The sequence below is a fragment of the Polyodon spathula genome, chromosome 22, assembly GCF_017654505.1.
Source record: "Polyodon spathula isolate WHYD16114869_AA chromosome 22, ASM1765450v1, whole genome shotgun sequence".
Lineage (NCBI taxonomy): Eukaryota > Metazoa > Chordata > Actinopteri > Acipenseriformes > Polyodontidae > Polyodon > Polyodon spathula.
This window is the reverse complement of record NC_054555.1, coordinates 21,431,352-21,451,833: the sequence shown is the minus strand read 5'-3', so window position 1 is coordinate 21,451,833 and position 20,482 is coordinate 21,431,352. Positions and strand designations below refer to the sequence as shown.

The window sequence follows — 20,482 nt, the reverse complement described above, 5'->3', positions numbered from 1 at the left end:
AAGGTGGGATAGTTTATGTTTTATCTTTTACGTAGTGCTGATGTACCCTTTAATATTACTGGTTATTGCCTTTGGTGGCAGCATATGATTCAGCAGTCTACATAACAAAAAGTAGCACCCATCTATAATCATTCTGGACATTTGTTGTTGAGTGAAAGTTAACACACTGCCAAAATCAGCTTTTAATTAAATCAGTAATACATCCAAAGGGAAAGCAGAATAAGTGGGTACTTCTGGGTGAACATATTCAAAATGATTCCCACGTGTACATGGTGTAGTGCATCAATAATTTGTTTTTGCCTTGTCTTGCCTTGTCTGGTATTCCTTAAATGTAAATTAATTAAAAACTTGTGTGAATTGTTTTGCATACAACAGATGCATACAGTGAAATATGGAATAAGTGGTGCCCTGCATTCAATTAGTAAGGAAAGCTCCTTATAATATAGGAATGTTGGTAACCTTAGAGATGAATTAAAAATGAACATGTGACATTTTAAAAACATGTTAACAGTATCCCTATTCTGCATGAGACAGCTTTCAAGCAACAGTCCTTTGCTTTGGGTTCTCATCACTTCTTCCTCTGCTGTGTACTTTTGTCTATAGTTTGGCCCAGTTTGCCTGAGCCAGTGAAATCCTAAAAACCCTCCCTCTACCCTCTGTACTGAGAAGAAAATAATGTGTGAAAAGGGATCATTGACGTGTTTCACACCATCATATATCTGAGCAGCGACAGCAGCAGTCACCAGCAGTCCACGACGACTGGCTCTGTTCCAGCTAATCCAGTCCCAGGACTTGGCTCGGATAAGAGGCCTCCATGGGAAAGCAAACAGACGTTAGTCAGCTTGACAGGCACAGAATGAGAGGAAATTACAGCTCTCTGTTGAAAAAAGGGAGGAAGAAAGGGCAAAAAGGAACTGCGAGTTCAAGAATGTTTTTAAGATTTAGTTTGTTTTAGCTGAACAAAAAATTCAGGCAAGTAAACATGTAGGCGGCACAATGTGTTCTAGCTTTTCAAGCGAATTGGCTCCTTCACTATTCTACTGATTCAATGCCCCATGGAGGACATTGCAAGGTCATAATTGGTACATCCTAAAGGGAGGCCCTTTGGTCAGGACCTTGTAAGCGTAGCCAGCTGCCCTGATCTTGTTAAGATAGTCTTGCACATCTGAATGTATGTAAAGGTTACTAGAAAGCCCATTTAATTGCTTCTTACAATGATAATGGCTCCTGCAATTAGTTAAACAAAATATAGTAGAACTTTTTTTTGTATCGTGAAACTGGTATTGAGGTGTTCAGCACAGATATTGATTATAAATCATGTGAGTAATAACATTCCAATAGCTGTGCATTAGACATATGCCACAATAATTTTTGAATTGTATATATATTTTTTTTGTTATAAATTTAGTCTGCCCAATTATTTTACCCCCATAGAATGTCCAATCATATTACTCGATCACATCAATCCCTACAACTGGACATCCCACGATCCCACAACCAACTCAATTGCCTCTTTACTCCCAGGAGCTCTACAGAGGATGTCACCGAGCTACCAGCCTATGAAGGACAAAGGTCAGCCCCGCATAGCCAAGCAGTAACAGACTTCATGGGGGCCAGGCAGGCAGGTGGATTTTTCTAGCTCCTTCCTATGTAGCTAATGGTAGTGCAAAATGGGTAAGATTTATGGAATCATTTTGTTAGCTACTTTAATCAGTTAATGATTTTAAACCTGAAGGATTCTGTATCTTGAACGCAGGATTTGTGACCCTCTGTAAACAACTCCTGCATTTGACGTGACTCCCTCACAGCCCACTGTGAAAGAGACTATTAGTATTCATGATGCCTTCGCTTCGTTTTGATTGTACTTGTCTACCAAGTGCACTCACCACTCGAGTGACTAGGCACAGCCACCCACACAACAATGGGAGACAAAGCTTTGCATGTGATCCACTCTGAGAGAGACTCGACCTTACCTGACAGTTACTGATAGACTGCAGCCTCAAGTGCCTCCATCACATATTGTCATTACTTCTATATTTATCTCTAAAAAGCAGGTGACTGTCAGCTGTATTATTGAAGGATGAGTATAACATCTAAGCATATTATCACCCCTGTGAATTTGGTGCCTAGATTTAATATTCTATTAGATGCTGTTTGACAATCACAACGGTGCTCAGTGCGTGCTTTGCTTCCCCTGTTTTTTGCATGCTATATTAGTGATGTTGTTCTCTGTTCAAGTAGGGCAGGTCGCCTGAAGTATGCTGATGTATGGTTCCTCTGTCTGTCAAAGTTTCGGCAATCAAATAATAAGCAAGTCTTGGATCTGAATCTGTTTACTATTAGTGTGCATGTTCATTGAGATTTAAATAAAGAGTGCCAATTGTATCCAAAATACCACCTCTGAACTCATAACCCTGATAAAGGCTGTTTGTCAACTTCTAGTTTTACGTTTAGTGTTTGAATTTATAACTTTATGTACGTGTTATCACAATAGAATACAACAGTCATTCCTCTTAAACAGAAATCCCTCAGGAACAAGCCAATGGATGTTCATAGCAACTTAAATTGCTCATACCAACGTAATGGAATCTGACAGTACACTAGGTTAAATATCTCTGTTTGCAAGCCATGCAGTCCAGCACTTCCTGGGTCATTTCACGTTTCCCCAGCCCTTCTTTCCTGTCAGTAAACAACCAGCTGCTTCTCTTAATGACTGACACGCTTTTTAGCTTTGACCCAGAATACTGGAGTTACAGACTTCTGGGAAGGCAAAGCAAGCAAACTGAGACATTTCTTTAACTTAGTGTAGTACCAGATGCCATGTTTTCAAATAAAAGCAAATGCTATAACATGTGTTTCTTTCCAAACTATACATGGGAGACCTATACAATGAATACACCAGCGGTGTACCACAGGGATCAGTATTAGGTCCTCTGCTATTCCTAATCTACATTAATGATTTAGATTCTGGTATAGTAAGCAAACTTGTTAAATTTGCAGACGACACAAAAGTAGGAGGAGTGGCAAACACTGTTGCAGCAGCAAAGGTCATTCAAAATGATCTAGACAAGATTCAGAACTGGGCAGACACATGGCAAATGACATTTAATAGAGAAAAGTGTAAGGTACTGCACGCAGGAAATAAAAATGTACATTATAAATATCATATGGGAGATATTGAAATCTATGAAAAAGACCTAGGAGTTTTTGTTGACTCAGAAATGTCTTCATCTAGACAATGTGGGGAAGCTATAAAAAAGGCTAACAAGATGCTCGGATACATTGTGAAAAGTGTTGAATTTAAATCAAGGGAAGTAATGTTAAAACTGTACAATGCACTAGTAAGACCTCATCTTGAATATTGTGTTCAGTTCTGGTCACCTCGCTATAAAAAAGATATTGCTGCTCTAGAAAGAGTGCAAAGAAGAGCGACCAGAATTATTCCAGGCTTAAAAGGCATGTCATATGCAGACAGGCTAAAAGAATTGAATCTGTTCAGTCTTGAACAAAGAAGACTACGTGGCGACCTAATTCAAGCATTCAAAATTCTAAAAGGTATTGACAGTGTCGACCCAAGGGACTTTTTCAGCCTGCAAAAAGAAACAAGGACCAGGGGTCACATATGGAGTTTAGAAAAAGGGGCATTCAGAACAGAAAATAGGAGACACTTTTTTACACAGAGAATTGTGAGGGTCTGGAATCAACTCCCCAGTAATGTTGTTGAAGCCGACACCCTGGGATCCTTCAAGAAGCTGCTTGATGAGATTTTGGGATCAATAAGCTACTAACAACCAAACGAGCAAGATGGGCCGAATGGCCTCCTCTCGTTTGTAAACTTTCTTATGTTCTTATGTTCTTAATAGAAGTGCATGACATGTACGATTTATGGAATTCTGTATGCTACAATTACAGTAGCCGAGTTTAATCAAAAGTCAAAGCTCAATTGAATCCATTCTGCTGGTTGCCTAATTCCACAGTAGCAGTGGCTGGACGGTCCCACTCTCACGTTCCTGTGTACCTGTTGAAAAGGTTGTTCCTGCTGACCATTCTGAGGAAGCCAGTGGGGTCGGTCACAGAGTTCAGCTTGTTGTGAAGCTCCTCAAACTGCTGGTCCAGCAGGTCTCCCGCCTCACTCTCTGTCTCACTGCTGGAGCAGGGCCTAGTGAAGATACAAGCCAGGGGACAGTGAGGAACAGACCCCAGTGTACAAGAACAACACCACCCTCACTGCATACCTGAATCACACCACCCTCACTGCATACCTGAATCACACCACCCTCACTGCGTACCTGAATCACACCACCCTCACTGCATACCTGAATCACACCACCCTCACTGCATACCTGAATCACACCACCCTCACTGCATACCTGAATCACATCACCCTCACGGCATACCTGAATCATACCACCCTCACTGCAGTGACTGCTGTGTCTAGCTGTGGTCCTTGTTGACTAAGTGGTGTGGTGTGATATCAACGGAAAGTCATTCTATGGATAATATTGTTAAAATTGTAATTTTGTAATATTGATAATAATATATTTGAAAGACAATCGATCAATACATATTTTTGGGTGCACCGGAGACACCCCCCCCCCCCACACACACACACACACACATATATATATATATACACGGACTGCAGTGACAAAGCTGTGTCACTTTCCTCAGGGTATTCATTCCCAGTAATCCAGCCAGCCAACAGGGCTTGTGCCAGCATCTACATCCCTCAACCTCCCTCTTCAATAATTTTACAGCTCGACGGGGATCTATCCGTATATCTCAATAATTTTACAGCTGCCCCAGGGAGTATTCATTATAATCCATATAGCCAACAGGCTCCAGCATATATATCCTCTATATTTTACATATATACACTGTGTGTGTGTGTGTGTGTGTGTGTGTGTGTGTGTGTGTGTATGTGTGTATATATATATATATATATATATATATATATATATATATATATATATATGCAGCTGTAAAATTATAGAAGAGGGAGGTTGAGGGATGGAGATGCTGGCACAAGCCCTGTTGGCTGGCTGGATTACTGGGAATGAATACCCTGAGGAAAGTGACACAGCTTTGAGTCTGTCTCTCCCTGCAAACTACTTTTAAGATTCAGTGGAAATACAGTACTGTGGGATAAAGAAGCTAATGCATTCAGAACTAACAAAATGATTCCAGTAAATGTTACTTATTATGAATTACTGTAATTGCGTAGAGCTCACAGTTTCCTGTATAAAATATTCACACATTATACACTGCTTTCAATGGTGTTTTTCTCAACTGGTAGAAAAGAAACCAACTGCAGATTCAAAGGTTTTTAATTGTTATTGTTGATTGCTCGTATTCGTTCATACAACACAATATAAAATGACTGTATCTAAAGATATCATGTAAAGAAAATTAATATCTGAAATAAAGAAAAGATACATTGCAATATGTAATTTCATGGGGTAGCAAGTTTATTTTACTTTAGATTTTTTACTGGAATGTGATACGATTAAACTTCTAAGCTAATTCAAAATCCCAAACTATTTGCATATTAATTTCATTTTATATCCAGTTTCTGGAACTACCTGGAAAAAAAGGTGTGTCTGGCCACTTTGTGCAGTGGTTCAGGTGCTATGAACAAAGTTCAAGCACTGTGGGTGGAACACACTCATCCAGGGACTGCTTTTAATAATGCACATGCAGAAAGAGAAAGACAGAATAAAAAAACTTGAATAAACAGTGAATAAGAAATGATATGACAGGGTGGCCTCTGTGTGAGTTCTAGTACTATCTGAGGAGATCAGGAAACCACTTGCAACAGACAAGGAGTTTAAACACACAAAAGGGGAAAGCTTTGTTGCCATCTGTTCCCCATCATCCCTTAATAACTCCAGTCCCTTAACTTTTATGATATGATCCCATGGAAGTTTGTTTTATTGTTTAGTTTACATTGTGGGTTTCTAAACTGACACCACAGTGAACTTGACTTGGCTTGGGTTTGGGCTTTGAGGAAAACCACTTTGATAGAACAGTACCAACTGTGTGGTATCGCTCATCTTCATCAGCTGTGCTTTTATGTTTACTTGTAACACGTGAAAACATTTTCCCAAGCTGTAGACAGGGTGTGGGTAATCCACTGACAAACAGAGAGATACAGGAACATACAGAGCCAAACCTGACAGATAATTGGGAAATCATAGTACAAGTAAAACAAAGTATATGACCTAAAAATTACTGGTGGCCAAACTAAGTTGGAAAGAGCCTGTTGTTTTAGTTGTGTTCAATTCTTTTAGTGTCGTTCAGAACAAAAACAAAGCTTACAAACTGGTTTGAGATTCAGTCCAACAGCAAACTAAAGCAAGTATGGCCACCGAATGCTCATTCACAATACATGAGGTCAGGTATAAGGATTAGGAAACTGATCTTTGTTTGACATTTTCTACGAAAACAAAGCATCAATTTGTATAAGTGCAGTGGTCTGGACATTAAAATTCAGTAACTGAACAGGCTTTCCTTTGATACACTGACAATATAACATAAAGAACCAAAATACAAAGGAATACAGTTAGTGGTTAAACATGGAAAGAATGATCTGTGGGCTCTAGAGAACATGCTTTATTCATTTAATTTAATGGGAGTTGGAAAGACACGTTTTTAGGAACTTGGAAGCAATTTACATCTCATTCTCTGTAAGTGATATTTTCTTTTGTTACATTGAGAAATTCCAAAGTTTAAATACCCACAGCTTGTACCCACACAGTTTACTTCAATTATGTTAAAAACAAATTCTTAAAGTCATTTTAGCTGACAACACAGCTCCATAAAAGTTCTCTGCTATGCAGTGTTGAAAGAAACCATACTATAGCAAACGTGTATTTTCATTAAAAAAAAATCTGGTACATTAGGTTAAACACATCTCTGTTTGCAACACATATTTTTAGATGGTCTTGTGCTTCCTGTGTCATTTTACCTGGAGGGTAATACAGTCCCCTGATTTAGGTGCTGTGAGAGGAAATATTCTAACAAGCACCAAACTTGGCATGTACTGTTTTTTTCTATTTAAACAAGCATTTCATGTAACGTTATACCCTATTTTTTTGTAATGTTATAATGAATATACAGGCTGTAGCTGCATAACATCATTATGTTAATATCCCTGCTGGTTTGTGTGATTTGTGACAGCAGGCATATTCACCCTGCAGAGAACCACTGGATTTCATGCCAAATCTTGGCATGGCTCCCCTGCTGCCAGTTTCTGCCCAAGGAGAACCTGAGTAAAAATGAAGACCCTGGTCTTTCTCAGCGGGAAATGAGACCTGTTTGAGACACAGATAATCTATTTTTCCTAGTCCCCTGGTGCGTTTGGAGACTGCATGTTTATCAATGCAGCACACATGGCAGAGTGATGCTAATCCACACACTCTACTGACTGCACTGGGTGGAGCCCATGCCTTACTCATCTTCCATCTATTAGAGAACCTCAGGTTTTGTGATGTGGTTCTTGTCTCTTAGCAATTACACTCATTTCATAGGCCCCTGACTGAAATAAGTTGGGTTTGAGATACAGACCACTGGCACCACCAAACGAATTTCATGTGTGAACTGAGCTGTACTGAAACACAGGCCTCCATAAGGAAAAGGTGTAGTAGTGAATTAGCCTTATATTAGACTTCAAATGTAATTCAAATTGCTTTTTTTCATTCCCCTGATTATTTTATGGGGTTCTCAATGTGAGCGGTTCTAAGTTCTGTCGCTCCCACATCGTATTCTTATCAATCTTCTCTAAATCTATGTTTACCCAACTCTGAGCTTGTACCAGGATTGAACAGTCTTCCTGTTCCATTCAAGTCATGTGCCAACATGACTGATCAGCTCACTCCAACTATTATATCAAGACAGAGAGAGTCGGGGGACTGACAGAGTTGAAAGATTACATAGTCACATGATTGGAATGGAATGACTGTCAGTCCCAGCACTCTGGATTCTCCAGACAAGGCAATAACTCAATATGGGACAAACAGAAACCAGATGCACTCAAAATAATCACAAACACCATACTATAGACAAGGAAGTATACAAAACTCAATTCAAATCACATTTCCAACAACTTACCCTTGTACTCAATAATGTATATTTGACTATATATCAGCCAAAAATGCACGGTACTAAAACATATAAAAGTGCACTTATTAAAATACACAGAAGAATGATTGTGACAGAGAAAGAATTAATTTTGGTGATAAATCTCCCTCCTGACCTGTGAGGGTGCTGTGTAAAGGGAACAAAGTGCCCTGGACTGGATGTCTAGACAATTCATTCCCAGGATTAGGTGGAAGTCTGTCATCTAGAAAGGGGGCGGAGCTACAGCTGCCGCGGATTGGAGGAGCGGTTGCAATCGTTAACCAAGGGGCCGTGATTGATAGTATATAAGGGGACGTAGTGAGGTCATCTGTTCCTTTTTATGGTTAACGCTAAACCGGAAGGAGAAAATAAGTAATTAGTGAGTGTTTTGTTTGTTTTGTCTTGTCTAAAATCTACTTTGTTGTTATTAGACGGCTAACACGATCCAGAGCTGTCACTACAAGCCATCACAAAACCCAGACAACACTGCGCTTGTTCACGACAAATTGTATTTTCACCACGAGCACTACAGCACTCACTTTAGACTTGTGTTAGCAATGTGTTAATAACAGAAAAAAGATTCTTCAGCAAATAGATACATTTCCCCCAAATCCAATTTAAATGCAATACATATTCAATTAGAAAGGGTAAGGTTTTTACTACACTAAAGGATTTAACATCTGTTCAGTGATAGCAGATTTGGCAAGATGTCTAAAACAAACAAAAATGACAGAGAGAGAGATAGTGAGGAAAAGAAAAAAGGTACAAGAAAAATGATTCTAACTAGTATTGGTTTTATCTAAAATTGAAATATTTTCTAAACAGGCTGTTAATTAAGATACAATGGGATTAAAGGAAAGGTAGACACTAATCAGGTTTGTCTCCCTTATTATTATATGGCTCACAGGGTTTACAGAACAGACACCATCTCCCACTCAAGCCTGAGGAGTTGAGGTGCTCAGTACACAAGAACTCTTACAAGCATCTCTACACCAGATTCCAGAGCCTGAACCCCAGTATTGTCTGCTACTAACTCACATTCCAAGACGTCTAGGATTCAATATTGCCATCGCTAGTTGTTTGAGGTTTGGTGATTCACACTGGGAATGTTACCATATAACCTATATTTAGGGGCCTTATTCAAAACTGGGGACCCTTATGCACTGATCGTGTCTGTATGTCTGTCACAATCTAGAAGCACAAAAATGGCCTTGATTTTCCACCAATCTTCCTCAAACATTTATCATGCACTAGCCATACATACTTCGGATTGAATTTGACTATAATCTGTCTAGTATACATGCAAACATTACACCTTGCAATCCGGATTTGTCTAACTGGAATAAAGAAATGAACGTACTGGGCTGAGGGTGGTGCTCAATTCAAACTGTCTGGGTTGTTCAGATTCTCCAGGCTCACCAGAAGAAAGATGTTCATGTTGTAACACACTCATCACTGTCAGCTACCACACAGTGTGGGGAAGCAATCAAAAAGGTAAACAGAATGCTTGGGTATATAGCCAAAGTGTATAGTACAAATCAAATGAGGTTATGATGAGGTTGTATAATGCAATTGTGAGACGCTACTTAGAGTACTGTGTCCAATTCTGGTCACCACAGCACCAAAGGAACATTACGGCCCTGGAGAGAGTCCAATGAAGAGCAGCCAGAAAAATCCTACACTGGACCGAAGTACGAAGATACGCTGAAAGAACGGAATCTATTTAGCCTGTAACAACGAAAAATCGAGGAAGACTTGATTGAAGTCTTTAAAATTGTTAAAGAAAGATGGAAAAGCTAACTCTAAACAACACTAAAAACCAGGGCCTCAGGACACAATTGAACATTAAGTGGAGATAGACTAAGTACAAAGGGTAGGAGACAGAGAGGGGTGAGGGTATGGAATGGGCTACCTAGTCATGTTGAGGCAGAATCAGTTGGATCCTTTTAAGACCAATTTTACAAAGTTCTGTAATCCATCAGCTACTAGGAACCGGACGAGCTTAGATGGGCAGAATGACCTCCTCTTCGTAAATATTCTTATTTTCTTATGTTCTTTCTTATTAACCATCTCTCATATTAGAAATGCAATACAGTAAAACAGTCACAAACAAAAGTGCTAACAATGACATTCAGAATAGGTCATGCAACACCATATTAAAAGCAATTGTTTGCTAAAAGAAACACACATGTATTTAGTTACTAAGATTACAGAATGGTCTTTCATTTCATCACATGATCTGAGCTGGTTGAACACATATAACAAATGTTTCAACAAAATTGTCTATTATATTTAGATGACAAGGTAAACTTATTTCTCTAGTTTTAGGTCAATAATGTGCAAAATGCTCTTCTGACTGTGTTAATTAAAAACAGTAATAGATTACAAAGCAGGAAGTGAGGCACAATACCTGAGCACAACAAAATTAGCAACGGTTGTTTATTGTCTGTGTCATGCTCCATCTTATGCTAATTTCAATTTTTACCTCTTCAAGACTGGTTTAAAATATAATATTAGCATTTCTTTTTTTCCGGTGAAGCATATGAATAACATTTAGTTTCCAATATTTGTTTCTTCACAGTCCAACACTCTTCTCAGAAACAATGACACAACTTCCTATGTTTTCCACATACCTGGCAATCAATTCAGTGTAAATGCACATGATTTACTGTCAGCTTTCTCAAATACAGTTGCGGTATTTCATTTACACCGTACAATATTATGCATTTGACACCACCTGTTTTAAGCAAAGTAACTGTATAACTGATGACTTTGACAGAAGTTGTCTGTTTACAGGGACTTGATAACTAAGTAACTTTGCATTGACGCATATTTGCATTGACTTTTTACGGCATGTAAAACACAACTATAGATTAATAAGAGACCTTTAGTTTCCAACAGGGAATACCACAGCATGAAAACGAAGATACCAGCATCAGAAAAGGGGGGTCCAGTCTCACTCAGGGAACCACGCTAATCCCTTTTGCAATACAGAAAGACAATCATTTCACACAGCTGGGAACCTACAGTGGCACATTCATATAACAAAGAATTGGAATTGCTGCCACTGTTATAAATGCTGTATTGGGCTCGGCTTCTAATATGACGGTAATATACAACAGGACAGGCTCTGAATATCAATCCCCGTGGACCAGAGGTAGGTTCAGCTTACAGTTTCCATCTGGACACAATACCCCAGGGACCGTGACCGCCTCGTTCTAATACTGTCTCTCAGCACCTAGTCCCTTCTCTTGGCATGCTCTGCTGTAAATACACGCTCGGTGCTATTGGAATGAATTGAGTGAAGCAGATTATCACAGTCCTAACAGTGGCAAATAAAGCGTGGTCAATGCTTAACTTGAGAACTGGCTCAAGAGAAGAATGGCTTTCATTTTCCTTTGCTTGCAAAAACCTTATGAAAGTATGTCAGCGACAAGCTCATAGCCAATTCTGTAAATGCAAGCCTGCAGATGAATCACTGGAGCTATCAATTAGGCAGCTATCCACTGATTGTGATGTACATGTAAAAATGTAAGTGTGATTTACATATCAGCTAGTTTAGGGCTGTCAGTTAGCCTCCAAATAGCAATCAATTAATTGGGCACACAAAATATAATCTTTTAAAAAAATACTGATGATTGTACAGCCCAGATAAATTGTAGCTCCCCCATCCCAACAATGTAATTATTTTAATACCATTGCTGTTCAGTAAAAGCGTGAGCAGCAGTGGAATGCGAGGGCTAGGTAACTAATACAGCTTTGCGGCTGGTACTGTAGGAGTAACCGGATAAAAATGTTTTATCAGCTGCCACGACACTGAGTGTACTTACATCAACTAGACGTGATCATCAGTCATGACACCCAGACGGATCAGCAGCCCGGTTTGAAATATAAAAAACAGGATTACTCCCCGGTTCAACAGTTCATTTTGAAACCCACTATACTGCGGATTCCGAGATATTGTGCATGCCTTAGCTGCACTATATAGACACTTAGAATTACTGTTCATTTTATTTCGCATTGCACATCAAACAAAAATATACAAAACCATTAAAAACAAAACATGAATATCGTACTGTTATTATATGCACACGTATTGCACAATAACACTAAAAGCAAATTCAATATCTACTTGCTGAAGTGGTTTTTATTTTAGCCAACTGTCACGTGTGGCAGCAGTTCACTAGCCAAAGTCATAAGGCAGTGACTTCACCTCCCTAGCAACAAGCCTCCTATGTTGGGAATAGATTATTTCAATGCAGCGGGTTTGGGCATTTGAGAAAGGAGAGGAAGAGTCATGAAATTAATTGGAGACTGAAGTTGATGAGAAGCAATTACCCTCCACAGTACAAATTAAAACAGTGTGTTGCTTTTTATATGGAAAATGAGAAAAAGCGGGTTGAGGTGATGATTTATACTGGACCCTGACGCCCCTGATAAAACGAGGGAGTGGTTGTACAATATTTATTTGTTAGCTTATTTGTTTTTCTATGCGCCTCTCGCTATATAACAGATTTATTTTGGACCGCGACACCTGTGATATATCGAGTGGGTGGTGTATATACAGTCAGTTTTCTTCAATGTGCACTATTTATTTACATGTTGTTTGCCAGGAATATAAGCTTGTTGACCTGCTCTGGATCCAAGGCAGCATGATTTTGTTTACACTGAAAACACAGAGGGTGTGTACTTACAAAGCATTTTCAGCTGATTCGCTAGAAGTTAGGATCAGACCAGCAAATCAGATGCTAGTTAACACTTCCACAAAACCACGCCCACTGCTTGTCTTCGGCGTTCGGTGCAGTTTCGTTGATAAACTTAAATAATGTTAATAACTATGCGGGAGAAGGAGAAGGAGAAGGAGAGTGAGGATTTGATATTAGTCCTGCGTGGTATAATTTTGTGTTTGGGGTAAACGGGCTTCGCCTGTCCCTGTTTAGTTAGAATTAACAAAAACAAATTAGTTAGTGCTCCAATGGGTGTTTGTTTGGGTTTTTGTTTTATTTTGTGTTTAATAAAAGTGCACTCATTGCTTAAGATATACTTGGTTACTAGGGCTTGTTTATTGATGCACCCACATAAAACAGTGATAAAGTCCCAGACCTGATCTGACATGAAGGGGCTTTACCACAGTAACTTACCTGTAGATTTGCAGAATGTTTGATGAAAATGAAATTTAACCAGGAGTTGGTGGATGCTTGTCATCGTGCTTTGTCTTAATTAAATCTTAATTGTCTTAATTATCCATAAGGTTTTTTCTGAATGCTCTGTATTCACCCACAGAAACACATGTGTGCCAGTAACTCTATTTTTTTTCTAACTTACAAAGGATGTATTGTGTGTACTGCTTAGTACTGTAGTAAATGTGAAGTAATTACTCTGTGTAAATTTGAAGCAGTGACTTGGGTTAACTTTATCTATACCACCCTTCATTTTTCTATGCTGAAACAACCTTCAGGGCTGTACAAAATAATACTCATGATGTAAGTGTGGCATGCATACTGTACATCCTTAATTGCATCTGCTTATCCTTTCAGATTCTGACACTTTCTAACCCCAATCCATTTGCACTGCATGCTACTCCAGCTCTCATGCTTGAGATGCCTGCCCACACTGACCTGGTGTAGTGGGACTCGATGCCCAGAGCCTCCCTCACGTTGCTAATGTACTGCTCCAGCATGGAACTGCTCACACTCTGCAGGCTCAAGCTGCTGCTCTCATGGGGGTCAGCACTGCTCTCCACCAGCCCCTCTCCCAGGTACACCTCGTGGAACTTCAGGATCCCTGAGGGAGCAAACACAACAGGGAGCTACTGTCACACGTCAGTGTCGAGACAGGACTCAATCGACGTCCGGGGCAGGCAAGCGGGAGCCGAGCAGGTGACTTGCTGCTTCTCTAAATTGTGTTCCCTGCAAAAATAAGAGCACTAACAAAGAGCTAAGTCCAATGAATAGGCTGGCAGGAGGCTTTCTTATGCTCTAAGACCAGTGGACAGACCTCTCTTAATATTACTGAAGTCAGCTGCCAGAAAGAGTTCATTACAAGCATTCCAAAGGGACAGATTTGCGTAACACTTTACATTAAGTGTCGCTATTTACTGTGTATTTAAATAGTAGTTATGTAGTAAATACACGTGCACTTTTACATAGTTTAAATGTTATTATGCATAGTTACAATGTACTTGATGTGTATCTATTTTTTGCATTATATAACCCTAACCTTAACTCTAAACCCAAACCTAACCCTAACCAATTGTGTACTTACTTATATCAGGCAAAACCAACTTGACAAAATTTGGAGCTCAATCAGCTACCAGGTACAGGACAAGCACAGATGGGCCAAATGGCCTCCTCTTGTTCGTAAATGTTCTTGTGTTAATTATTAGTACAGTCTTCAAAGGTTTTGGATAATCAAAGTTTTTACTATATAGGGCTCCACTAAATTTGTTAAGTTTACAATAAACAGGTTTGGGATCACTTACTTTATTATGCTACTTTCAAAAGTACTTCTGATCTCTGTTATGAAAACATATGGCACAGGTTACCAGTACTATATAATGTAGTCTTCTTCAGCACTTGAAATGGGCTGCTACTTACTACAATATCCCAAGAGATGGTCCAGCCGCACTCTTGTGAAAATGTGGTAGCTTTGTTTTCGTTTGGTGAGAGTGATTACACTGAAACAGCACGGCACTGTTTATAGTGCGCACCTGTTTCTTGTTTGCTTTACTAAACCAGAAAATCCCCACTGAGATTAAAATGTTTCGCCTCCAGGTGGTTCTTTAATTAACTAAATGGCAGGTTTGTAATAAAAACAAATGCTAATTTTCTTTTATTTTTACCTAAAGGATTATATTACCTGGCTGACTAAACATTAAGTTTAAGTACATTTTCCCATACATGACCCAGGCCATGTGGTTAATATTACACAGGGAGCAATGAGAATTAACGTTAACAGTAATGCAACTTTTAATCTGAGGGAACACAAAGCCACTGTGTGCCTTGGAACTAGGTTTCAGGTCACTGCACAGCACACCAGAGGAGACTTGGGGTTTGATACAGCAAAGTTGCCTCAAACTAGGTCTCCTAGAACAAGGTAACGAGCCTCTGTTCCTGAAAAAGTGGCTTTGTGTTCCCTTAGTTTTATAAGTGAATTGATACAGTTGACCCTGTCTCTTATGGTATAATAGTGTCTTCTTGTTAGTGAAAATGAGAAGTGTGAAAATGACACTCTCATACCATAAGAGTACAGGGTCAACAGCACATATGAACTTCTACTCCAAAAAAAAAGAATACAAAACAGTTCATGCCTTGACTGGCATATTGACTGGAAATGAGCCACAAGACTAGCACTAGACACTTTCAGAAGATGTTGCAGGGTTTTATTAAGGATATTTGCAATCTAGCCTAATAACCGCTTATTTCTTCTGTAGCATCTCCAATAATCTTTAACCAGAGTTAAAGAGGGTTCTATAGTATGGTACACAGTGTCCCTTCTTATGATCTTCTTCATCTCCTACATTGTTTCATGCAAGTATAAAGTTGGACAAAGAAAGGATAAAGGGGTGAAGGATAAAGTTCTATAAAGATTTTGCCTACAAGTAACAAGTCGGTTTGCTATCAGAGTTGTTTCATCTTTAGTGAAATTACCAGAGGGTATATTTGCAATAATAAACTTGTCTGTTGCCACATGCTTATTGTTTCCATGTGTATCGAATCCTATGTAAGTCATTTCTCCTACACTGCATTTGTTTAACAACTTAATCTTTAAAAAGTTGTATCAGTTAAAAAGTATTGTTCTTATAAGAGGTTCTTCTAATTGATTTCCTTCCTGCAATAATCAATGGTTTCTTTAGTAATTACCAAACACCTTCAGGGTAAATAAAGCAAGGACTGTAGACCCCGACTTTCCATTCCTAACACAGTTCAATGCCTTCAGCTCCTATGGAGAAAATTACACAGGACTGTCACTTACATCTGTAACGCTAAATTACCCTATGAGGTTGTGCATTATACATAATAAATCTCTGGCTGTAAATGCACAACTAGAGCTTGAACCTTGCACCAGCACTGCAGTCAGTCCTGGGTTTCAGAACTCCCCTTGTTTAGGTATTGAAATGAGCACATGCCAGGAGTTTAAACGATCAAACCCCTGGTAAATTTGCTCTCAATGAATTACACTTCTCATCACAGCTTGAATTGGTCTGTAGGGTTACTAACAGAAGGTGTTCATGCAGCTATAGGGAGGGACTATTTATTTAACATCAAACTACTGGATCTTTAAACTACTGATTATTTAAATAATATACTTATCTGAAGTTCTGAAACCCAGGGCTAGTGTGAGTTTCCAGCCATGGTTTCACAACCATAACAGTAACACCCTGACCCACATCCACTGAATGCACAAGACAAACAGACAGAGGTGACTCCATTAACCCCATATATCCTCATAGCTAAACAATGTTCTGAACACATTTCATCACAATTGGCTGTGAGCTTCTCTAGATAGATGTAAACATGTATGTGAAACATACAGACAGACAAGCACTTCTCTAGATATACTTAAAAATGTGGACTATACAGACAGGCTCCGATATACTCCCAAATTCTCATACGCTCAATATCTTGTGCATCTCTCTAAATCTCTTTAGTATGACATGCATATGGTTGCCTGCTCTATTTTCCAGTCGCCATGTATAATAATTGTCTAGATTAAAAAACAAAACATATAAATGTTTTCCATGAAAAAGGCCCATTTTCTAAGCTGTCTCGAGCGTGTCTGCATCCACACCGTAAACACAGCAGCTTACAAAGGACCCAAGAGAGTGGAGAGGATGAGGCCCTTGCTTACCTGCCCCTGGCGCCAGGAGCCAGCTGTAGAGATAGCCAGCCGCCAGAGAGTAGTAGAGCACCAGTCCCCGCTGGCTGTTGACTGTCTCCAAGATCTGGTCGATGGTCACTGGGGAGTAGGGGTCCGAGTCCTGCTGACCGGTCTGCCGTTCTACCAGCAGGTCAGCGAAGGCCCGAGTGCGGCCTCTCTCAGCCACCGCCAGCGCTTCGTCATGGTGACCTAGTCAAAAACAAAACCATTCAATACAGAGGCATAAACAAACCAGCACTGGGATTACCCAGGATAGGATGCTAAACAGAGGTCCTGTTCAAACAAATTCCTGTATGTTTTCTTTTTTACTATTATAAATATTTGATGTAGAAAAAGATTTTAAAAACACAGTTTCCGAGAAGGCAACACTCTTTATGTCCTATCACAATATTGTACATTAACTTCCTGTATTACAGGAAATACTGTAGCATCAACAACATGGCTTAATAATCCATTCTATTCCCTCTGAAGGAGTGTCTCCTACTCTCTGTCCTACTGTAAATCTATCGCCATCATGTTATTTCCTATTGTGTCCTCTGGTCCTGGTTACTGTGATGCACGTAAATGCACTGGTTAGGGTTAACTTTGTAGACAATGGAGTTCTTTCTTAGAGTAAAACTGAACCTGGAACACAGTGCTAATGCATAACATTGGATTGTACTGGAAGAAAGAAGCTTTACATACCGAGGGTAACCAGAACACGTTGCAGTGCTTGATAGCAGGATGTTTGAAGATCAAACAGGGACAGCTTGTAGTCAGTGCTGTGCTGGGCTTCATGGCGAATCGTTTCAAATAATGCTGATGCTCGATAAAGCTACAAAAAAAAAGATCAACAGGGTTAGGCTTTATATATTATATGCCCTAGGCAAGGAGGAGAATGCTTTCAGTAATCCCATGCAAACACAAAGGCATACAGAAGTTGCACAAGAATAAGATAAGCAGTTCTGCAGTTTCCCCACCAGAGGGTACCATCTCTCCTCTGGAAATGACACTATAATGTTGTGTGAGATAAAGATTTAAAAAGTGGCTGCATTGGCTATTGGCTTACCCTTTTCAAAGCCAGGATAAGAGTTTACTTTCTGGGAGCAAAATTAACTCTGATAGTTTGTAACTTGAAAGGATGGATCAGGCTAGTTGGTTTAGCTCAGATTCACTGGCAGTTCTTCATTTTTTTCCAGCAGTGTTGCAGGTATAGCAGACGCAGTATATAGCTTTAAGGTACTGCCAAATCCAGATGGCCTGTACAGAACAGGTAACATGAACTTGTGAGGTTCTGTGATTGACTGTGCAGTATATCAGACCTATTGTAGTTAGCTATAAGCTAGCTAGCCATTAATAGGGGCATCCATGTGGACCACTGTGTTACCCACATTAAGGGTTGACAGAAGACAACTGCTGATTGATCTATGCATGGTCAGAAGTGTTGTTGATCAGGGATGATGACTGCTGCAGAGGATTGTGAAATCTCAGAAATCTATGTGATCAGTGCACAAGGAATCACACAGTGCATGTTAAACAATGACTGTCCAGTTCCTAAGACTGATTGATACCAATGACTCAGCAGCAACTAGGCTTGGCACCCCATCCCAGACATAAGTGTCTCCTGCCCTCCATTGTCCTAATTCTGACTTAACTCAATTTACAACCGTGTCCCCTCTAGTCCTTGATTAAAGTCTTTTAAATCTTAAAAGGAGTTGACAAAGTTAACCCTTGCCAATACTCCAGCACAGGAACCAGGACCAGAGGACACAGTTGGAAATTAAGTGGAGACAGACTTAAGACTTAGGACCAAAAACACATACATCTTGTATAAGGATCATGTGGCTTGCAAGTGGCTATTCACATTTTACTGTTCTAGACTAAGTTTCAGTTCAATAAGGTTCAGTTTCCTTGTAAGAGTAGTAGATTTGTTCTGCAGGATAATGATAAGAGTAGAGGTACAGTTGTAGCATACGGCAACATGCATGCAGCTGGCTGTTACCTGGTGCTGGGCTTCCTCAAGGTTCCTGCTGGCCCACAGCGAGAGCCCCAGGCGGTGTCGGATTTTGGCCTCATCCTCCCTCCGGCCCAGCTGCTCCGCCAGCCTCAAGCCTGTTGGAGAGAATCCATTCTACTTAATGATGAGACTAAAGACAAAACATTTTAAAGGGCCGTTTGTCAAGGTAATGGCTACCTTCACATATCACTGCTACTCAATACTGCAGCCTTTCAAAAGCCTACCCCCTTCTCATAATGAAATGTCATATTTCCTTTTGTGAGGTTGAGATCCTGCAGCTAATGGGGATTTTATGATATTGATGCAGGTCTTTATTCGAGGGGAGGAAAAGAATCGCCTGCCAAAAAATGTAAAATAAATAAATAAATAAATAAATCCTTTCTGAGGAATTATTCTTGGTGAAAAATGACTTTTTTGACAGCGCTGTGTATTAAAATGCATTAACTGGAACATCTGTACCAGACACTTAAACTGCTTGTTTGGCTGAGTTGCGTTTGCCTCAGAAGCAGTGTGGAATTGTTTTTGGTATAAATGCTTTCTACTAAATGTATCCAAGTCAAAAGGGTTCAGATTGAAAATGCATTCGTTCAAGATCATCTTTTAATTCAAACTAGATTTGAAAATCCAACAGGACTCGACATTGTACAGAATGCTTCCTATGCAATATTTAATGTAAATGGATTTATCAATTATATCCAACTGAAAATACTGTACTTTAAATAAGGTCTATGATATGGGAATTGTGCCTACAAGTGCCAAAAATAAAATATATACTATGGAAGTTGTTTCATCTTCAGTTAAACTAACATAGGTTATATTTACAGAAATTTTTGTTTGTTTTATTTTGCCCCACTCTGTACTTAATCTTATGTGGGCCACTTGTGAAATTTTGGCAGTTTTAAGGTAATTTTTCCTACCTGGCATTCATTTTATAACTTCAGATAAATACAGTATTTTAAACAATTTTAAAATGAAGATGACGCTCACCTTTAAAACTGATGCAACTGGAAATGTTTCATTTTTGTCAGTCAAGATTCCTACCTTCTAGACTAAATAAACACGTTTAGTCCATTTTGATTATTGATGACATTGATGACTGTGCTCCTTTAAATCTCTCAACTCTAAATAAAGACAATGGAGCATGTCCTTGCAGACTGGCTTCCTATGTAATCTCAGGGAATGTGTTCATGTTTCCCACACACAAACACACACACAGACCTTGTGAAACCTTGTCATCACTAATACCTTTCAAAGAAATCTGCTGCTGCTGCTGCATGTGGAGTAAGTTATAAAAACAACATAGGGAGTACCAATCCTAATTTTATACTTAAAATGTAAAGAGTGTTAAACAGGGAAAGTGAAACTCGAGACAAAAGCATTTGAGTTTCAATCAACTGAATACCATCGATCTGGATCAATGCTGTATATGGCTTGTCTTGTCTTGTATTACTATGCAGTGGTGCCTTGAATGGACTAAGCGCAAACATA

The 20,482-nt window shown here is 39.4% G+C and overlaps 1 protein-coding gene across 3 annotated transcripts in view; it reads right to left on the bottom strand.

The window, feature by feature from the left end:
* Positions 1 to 20,482, bottom strand: part of LOC121296783 (tetratricopeptide repeat protein 28-like) — a 406,425-nt gene that overhangs the window by 32,798 nt on the left and 353,145 nt on the right. For all 3 annotated transcript variants that reach the window (XM_041222559.1, XM_041222560.1, XM_041222563.1), the window contains 5 exons: positions 18,980 to 19,089; positions 17,683 to 17,812; positions 16,969 to 17,187; positions 13,737 to 13,902; positions 4,019 to 4,159 (listed from right to left, as the gene is read on the bottom strand). In XM_041222559.1, the coding sequence (XP_041078493.1) occupies positions 4,019 to 4,159; positions 13,737 to 13,902; positions 16,969 to 17,187; positions 17,683 to 17,812; positions 18,980 to 19,089 (766 nt within the window). The remainder of the gene's footprint in view (positions 1 to 4,018; positions 4,160 to 13,736; positions 13,903 to 16,968; positions 17,188 to 17,682; positions 17,813 to 18,979; positions 19,090 to 20,482) is intronic.